At 37.6% G+C, this 8,230-nt stretch overlaps 1 protein-coding gene across 1 annotated transcript; it reads left to right on the forward strand.

Moving 5' to 3' along the window:
• The first annotated feature begins 7,032 nt into the window (after positions 1-7,032).
• LOC141669818 (uncharacterized) lies at positions 7,033-7,937 on the forward strand. Its single transcript, XM_074476130.1, has 2 exons — positions 7,033-7,407; positions 7,482-7,937. The coding sequence occupies exons 1-2, from the start codon at positions 7,033-7,035 to the stop codon at positions 7,935-7,937; spliced, it is 831 nt and encodes a 276-aa protein (XP_074332231.1).
• Positions 7,938-8,230: the final 293 nt, after the last annotated feature.

Here is an 8,230-nt window from a genome sequence, read left to right on the forward strand (position 1 = left end):
ACCTGCTAACGATGCACATAATGATGAACATGTTGTGTATCGTAAGTGGATAGATGATGCAAATGTTGCTCAATGCATCATGCTAGCTTCCATGAACATTGAGCTACAGAAGCAGCATGAGCATATGGATGCTCACACTATCCTTATGCATCTACAAGAGTTGTATGATGTGGCAGGGAGGACAGCCCGATATGAGATATCGAAGGAGCTGTTCGATTGTAGGATGTCTGAGGGATCATCTGTGAATGACCATGTACTTAAGATGATCAATTTGATTGAACGTCTTGGACAACTTGGTTTTGCCATGGATGGGGAGCTGAGCCAAGACTTGGTCTTGCAATCACTTTCGGGTTCGTTCTCGCAGTTGTGAACTTTCACATGAATAAGCTGGATGTCAGCCTGGCTGAACTCCACAACATGTTGAAAACTGCGGGAATCGAATTTTCCCTCTAAGAAGAGCTCTTTTCTTCTAATTGGTGAAGGTTCCAATCCTAAGAAAAGGAAGAAGAACCCTTCCAAGAAGAAGAAAGTAGGTGAGAAAAAGCCTGTTCCTCCAAAAGCTGAAGACCCCAAGAGCAAAGTTGTTTGCTTCCACTGTAATAAGGTGGGGCACTGGAAGAGGAACTACAAGGTATACCTTGAAGAATTGAAGAAGAAGAAGGGTAGTGAGACTACCACTTCTGGTTTAGGTATGTTCATGATTGAAGTGAATATGTCATTAAATCAAATTTCTACTTGGGTATTAGATACCGCTTGTGGTTCTCATATTTGCAATTCGTTGCAGGGACTAATGAGAGGTAGGACTCTTGAGGAAGAGGAGGTGATTCTACGGATGGGAAATGGAGCAAGAGTTGCTGCTGAAGCTGTAGGATCATTTCATTTACATATGCCTACGGGCAAGACTATTGTTTTAAATAATTGTTATTTTGTTCCCTCGATTGTGAGGAATATTATTTCTATTCCCATGTTAGACTTGGCTGAATTTTTATTTGTTATTCAGAATAATAAATGTTCAATTCTTAGAGATAACGTTCTTTATGGAAGTGGTATTTTAAATAATGGCCTGTATGTATGTGACGTAGAGCATAATTCACTACAAATTGAACATACTAATAAAAAAAAAGGATGATGAAAATCTCACCTTTTTGTGGCACTACAGACTTGGTCATATTAGTGAAAATACACTGCGGACATTGCATAAGGAAGGGTTACTTGACCCCTTTGATTTTGAATCATATCCTACATGCGAGTCTTGTCTATTGGGTAAAATGACCAAATCTCCATTTAGTGGACATGGAGAGAGGGCTGCAGATTTGCTAGGATTGGTACACACAGATGTATGTAGACCAATGTCTACGCAAGCCATGGGTGGATTTTCATACTTCATTACTTTCATAGATGATCGATCTATATTCGGATATGTGTATTTGATGAAAGACAAGTCTGAAGCCTTTGAAAAGTTTAAAGAATATAAGCATGAAGTGGAGAAACAAACCAAACATAGTATTATAACTCTTCAATCAGATCGAGGTGGTGAATACTTGAATGGAGAATTTATAGATTATCTCAAAGAAAATGGTATAGTCTCCCAGTGGACTCCTCCATATACTCCATAGTTGAATGGGGTATCTGAGAGGAGAAAATGAACTTTGTTATGGTTCGGTCCATGATGAGCTATGCGAATCTTCCAGTATTCCTGTGGGGTTATGCATTGGAAACCTCAGCATATTTACTGAATAAGGTGCCTTCCAAATCTGTTCCTCAAACTCCATATGAGATATGGAAAGAAAGGAAACCGAGTCTTAAACACGTTAAGATTTGGGGATGTCCAACTTATGTCAAGAAAGTTGACCCAGATAAGCTGGAATCTCGATCCATAAAATGTAGTTTTGTGAGATATTCTAAAGAGACTTTAGGGTATTACTTTTACACCGATCAGAGGGTGTTTGTCTCCAGACATGCTACCTTCTTGGAAAGGCAGTTTATCCTTGAAGGAAACAGTGGGAGCAAAATTGAACTTGATGAAGTTCAAGAAGCACAAACTACTATGGTTCAAGTGGAAACACCTATTCAGACTGAACAACCTTCTGTGGAACAACCCATTCGCAGGTCAGGGAGAGTGTCTCGCCAACCTGAGAGGTATTATGGCCTTGTCATTGATAATGACAATGAGTTGTCAATCATTGATGATGACGACCCTATGACCTATAATGAGGCTATGAGTAGTGTTGACTCAGAGAAATGGCAAAGTGCCATGAAATCCGAAATGGAATCTATGTATACCAACCAAGTATGGACTTTGGTTGAAGCACCTGAGGGTGTGAAGCCTATTGAGTGCAAATGGGTATACAAAAGAAAGATTGGAGCAGATGGCCAGGTGGAGACCTATAAGGCCAGGCTCTTGGCAATGGGATTTAGACAAAGGCAAGGGATTGACTTTGATGAAACTTTTTTGCCTGTAGCCCTGTTAAAATCAATTCAGATTTTGCTTGCGATTGCTGCTTACTACGACTATGAGGTCTGGCAAATGGACGTGAAAATGACCTTCCTCAATGGGAAACTTGAAGAGGAAGTGTATATGACACAGTCAGAGGGTTTTCTTTCCAAAGGAAATGAACACCTAGTATGTAAGCTGCTGCGAACCATATATGGTTTAAAGCAAGCTTCTCGTAGATGGAACATCCATTTTGATGAGACAATCATAGAGTTTGGTTTTATCAAAAACATAGATGAACCATGTATCTACAAGAAGGTTAGTGGGAGTGCGGTAAGATTTCTTGTATTTTATGTGGATGACATACTTCTTATAGGAAATGATATACCGTTGCTACAATCAGTCAAAGTGTGGCTATCAAAGAACTTCACCATGAAGGACTTGGGAGAAGCATCCTACATTCTTATTATGAAGATCTTTAGAGATAGATCTAGAAGAATGATAGGTCTTACCCAGGGTAAATACATCCAGAAAGTGCTTAAAAGGTTTAGCATGGAAAACTCCAAAATAGGTCTCATACCGATGAGCCATGGAGTGTCCCTTTCCGAAAAGATGTCTCCTAAGACACCTGAGGAAAGATAGCGTATGAGTAAGATTCCTTATGCTTCAGCAATAGGATTTATCATGTACGCGATATTATGTACTAGGCCTGATGTTGCTTATTCAATTAGTGTGATGAGCAGATATCAGTCCAATCCAGGTGAAGACCACTGGAAAGCAGTGAAGAACATCCTTAAGTACTTGCGAAGGACTAAGGATATTTTTCTTATTTTTTGTGGTGCATTTGAGTTGAAAATAAAGGGTTATACTGACTCTAGTTTTCAATCAGAAAGTGATGATAGCAAATCCATGTCAGGGTACGTGTTTACTCTGAATGGTGGTGCCATTAGTTGGAAGAGTTCCAAATAGTCTACAACGGCTGACTCCACAGCGGAAGTAGAATATATAGCTGCAAGTGAGGCTGCAAAAGAAGCTGTTTGGATAAAGAAATTTGTTTCTGAGTTAGGAGTTGTTCCTAGCATAGAAGAGCCAATAGTGTTGTATTGTGACAACAATGTGGCAATAAGCTAAGGAACTAAGATCTCATAAGAATTCCAAGCATGTCTTGCGGCGCTTTCATCTGATTAGGGAGATTGTTGAAAGAGGAGATGTCAAAGTCAAGAGAGTTGACACACATAACAACAAAGCAGACCCTTTAACAAAGCCACTTTCTCAAAGTCACTTGATCGTCATAAAGACAAGATGGGTATTAGATACCAGAGTGATTGGCTTTAGTACAAGTGGGAGATTGAAAGAGATGTGTCCTAAGTCCCCTCATGTATGATGATTTAGAAATAACTTTTATGTAATCTGTTTTGATTTCAACTATATTAATAAAAGACTTATTTTGTTTTTATTGCGGGCTTTATCTATTTAAGTGTTTAAATAAGATATACCATAGTTTAGAGTAAAGCTTTTTATGGATTATGATGAGATCATAATAATGAGACCTAAAAGATGATAACTCTGAACTTAAATAGTTCCTGGTCGTAGGATTACTAACTGGTAATTAGTAATCCGCAAAGATCGGTACATACTATGCTTGCTTCATTATGAAGGATGTCTGTTCTCATAGACATTTGTGTGGTGACACTATAGCTAGTATGTAGGTGCTTATTATAGAATAAGTTCACTGAACATGACTCACACAGCTGAACAACTGATGGAGTTCACTCACGTGTCAGCAGATGTTCACATAGTGATAGTTGTACAAGTATCCTTAGACTTGAGATCATCATAGTCATCTTGTGTACACTGAACTATACTTTGGTTTAGTTCTTAGTCTCCAGGGACAATAATAAGGGCTCTACTGGGTGTAGGAATTTGTACACGAAGATAGTGTATGATCAATAAAGGATCTACCCTTTTCAGTGAAGGAAGAGAATGTTCAATGCTGATCCACTTATGCTAGTTCAGGAATCTCTGGCCAGAGTGAATGAAATTAGAAGGGAGTTTCTAATTCACATTAATTAAAACTAAACATAGTGAATGGGAAAGCATATGATTAAATAAGATAGGCTTGACACGAGTTCCATGCCTTGTATTTAATCATGACATTGCAGGGTAGAAGGAATTGATTGTATGGTAACTATTCACTGAATAGGTTCTTGGTATTCTAAGTAGTGAATTCGTATTATCCGAATAGTCGCGATATGCTGAGAAGTATCCCTCACGATGTAGAATAAATATGATTAATTTATTAATTAATCATATTTAATAAATTAGAGAATTTATATAAATAATGATAAAATAGTTTTATTATTATTTATTTCTACTACCGGCTTAATATTGAACCTACAGGGTCACACCATAAAAGAAAATGATTTAATGGTGGAGGAATTAATTAATAATGTCTGGTAATTATTTATTTGGGAAATAAATAATTAATTAGCAAATTTAATAATTGATTAAATGAGATTTAATTAATTATAAATTAATTAAGAAAAAGTTCTTAATATTATTAATTAAGAATTTAACTTTTAGAAATTTAATCAAGTGAGAGAATTATTTTCTAAAGTGTTTAGAAAAAGGATTAATGATTAAAAGGTGTTTTAATTATTAGTTAATTGGTTAATGAGAATAATCAATTAAAGGGTTAATAATAATAATATTTTATGGGAAAATTTTCAGCTGAAATTTTTTCCTATAAATATACTATTATAAACCCTATTTTCCTTAACAAAAAAAAACCCTAATTCTCTCAACCTCTTCCTCCCTCCAATACTTCGATCTCTTGGTGGATATCGGTGGAGTGCTTCACACTTGAGGAGCAGCTGCTAGGGATCTCCGCTCATCATTCTTGAATCGCTTTTAAAGGATAGTAATCGATCCCATATATTTTACCCATGATTTGTATGCGATTAATATGGATTTTATATCAAAATAAATGTTATACCATGCTTCTGTGATGTATAAAATCCTACAATATCATCATTTCTCTATAGGTCTTGATTATGTTTCTGATTGTTTTTTTCTGTCGATGAGTAAGACAATTACTTATGCCAAGTAATTTTGTAAGACATAATTATTAATCACGGACTCAAATAAAATTAAACATAAACAACATAAACAACATAATGCAGGATTTGCTTCTGTTGTAAATTTCAAGAATCTTATCTTCTCTTTCATATCTTCCAAATGGGACAAAAATAGTAGATTTCTCTTTAACAAAAATCCTATCGGAAATCTCCATTAGATTCTATCAATAATGCAATCCTATCCGAATTCTCAAAATGTTTAGCTACCTCTAGCCTACAGCTTCTATTCCTATATATATGTGTCCTCCAACATTGAATGTATTCAAAACATACTGCAATTCTAAGTTCCTAAATCTTTAGGAAAATAATATCGTTCATACTTGTAGAACACTCCTCTGTCGAAAAAGGTATGTCAGCATTACATGTATGTTTGTTTACATGTACAATCTTGACTTTAGTTTCCTAACTGTTAATGATGTCTTCAATACAGGGAGATGGAAGGCCACGTGAACGTCAAATTCTTTTGGGGTGGAGTAGTTATTCGAGATGGTAGTAATATCAATTACTCTATCGATCCAAAAAAATGATGTTTATTAGGTTTGGTACCACTTACAATGGCCTTAAAAGTGTCGTGTATAATTTAATGAACATTAGTTCGTATCAGTGGAATTTAAAATTGAGTTTAAAGTATCCATATCTTGGTCAGTACAACCTAGTTGAAGGTTTTTATCAAATGGATATTTTATGTGATGATGATGTTACACGCATGTTAAATGTTCCTGCCATGTTGCTAAATGTTCAAGGAAATGTTTCTCTGTTCATCGAAACCAAAGAAATTGTTGTTGATGACCCGTACTCATTCCAGCATAATTTCGGGTCACAACCAACATCAACAACATACGGTGGTGATGTACAACCACTATGGTCAAATGTACTTTTTGATCAAGATGTAGGGTATAGAGGGAGGATTACTCAACATAGTGGAGGGTCTGGTAGGGGGGCTAGTGAACATGGTGGACGGTATGAAGGGGGTAGTAGTCAATATGTTGGAGGGTATGGAGAGGGGAGTATACAATATGATGGAGGCTATGGAGGGGGAGTAGTAAATATGGTGCAGGGTATGGAGGGGGGTAGTCAACATGGTGAGGGGTATGGAGGGGGGACTATTGAACATAGTGGGGGTAATGGAGGGTGGAGTAGTCAATATGATGGAGGCTATGGAGGGGGGACTACTGAACATGGTAGAGGGTATGGAGGGGAAAGCAGTCAATACAGTGGCGGGTTTCAAGGGGGGGCTAGTTATGAAAGTGATGTGGTGGGAAGAGGTTCAGGTCAGCGGTTAGCCCTGCTGGCAGATGGAGTTGTAGTCAATTCATCAAGTGAGGAGAATTTTCACCTTCACGATGATGACGGCGAGGAATCTTCTGCCACCTAAGATGGTGAAGGACATTCAGAGAGAAATGAAGAAATTTCCAATACATTTCTGGTAGTTCGAGAAGAACATCATGTTCCAAGGGTTCCATGGTTTCACACAGAGAAATACACTCCACAATCATAGATAACCCTAATGATATATATGCTGATGAAGACCTCGACAAGAGGGAACTGGATGAGGGAATGTGTTACCGTGACAAAGCAACGCTCTTGGGAGCAGTGAGGCGTGCACATATTAACATTGATCGTACATATAAAACTACAAGGAGTAACAAAGAACAGCTGATTGTACAGTGCCGGGCTGAGGGGTGTAACTGGAGGATGAGGGCTGCTTTCATGCATGATTCCGGGTACTGGCGGATTAATGTTAATAGAGAGGAACACAAGTGCATGGTCGATCAGCCGTTACAAGATCACAAGAAGTTATCTGCAAGGATGATTGCACAGATTATAAAACCACTTGTAAGTAAATCTTTAGCAAACGCCACTTATTAAGGCCGAATTTTTTTTGATATTTACTATTTTATGTGAAACAGGTAATAGATACACCAGAAATTCCCATTAAAACCATTATACCGCTGATCAACAACGAGCACAACCACATAGTGGGGTACAAGAAAGCGTGTAGAGGGAAGCAAATAGAAATTGAGGAAGTGTATGGCAGTTGGGCTATAACATACCAAGCTCTACCCATGTTCCTGGCAGCCATTATGAAGACAAATCCTAGAACCATTGCTGAGATCGATGTTGTCCCTCATGCTAAGGAGCGGGGCACGTCTGTCTGCAAATGGATTTTTTGGTCTTTAAAGGCAATGATGGACGGGTGGCAACATGCACGTCCTGTGATTTTAATAGATGGAACATTCTTGAAAGGAAGATATAGGGGCAAGCTGCTTATTGCTATGGGTGTTGATTCGAACAACCACCCCTTCCCTCTCTGTTATGGTTTGGTTGATGAGGAGACGTACGAGAACTGGTCTTGGTTTTTGTAGCGTCTTCGAAGACATGTCTGTCGGTAACGGACCGGTGTCCGCATCATTCCTGACCGTGCTGCCTGAAAGGAATATGTCCTAAGTCCAATCAGGTATTAGGATTTAAGAATAACTTTTTATGTAATCTATTTTGATTTCATTGATATTAATAAAGACTTGTTTTGTTTTTATTACGGGCTTTATCTATTTAAGTGTTTAAATAAGATATACCATAGTTTAGAGTAAAGCTTTTTATGGATTATGATGAGATCATAATAGTGAGACCTAAAAGGATGATAACTCTAAACTTAAAT

Source organism: Apium graveolens, chromosome 1 (assembly GCF_009905375.1).
Source record: "Apium graveolens cultivar Ventura chromosome 1, ASM990537v1, whole genome shotgun sequence".
Classification (NCBI taxonomy): domain Eukaryota; kingdom Viridiplantae; phylum Streptophyta; class Magnoliopsida; order Apiales; family Apiaceae; genus Apium; species Apium graveolens.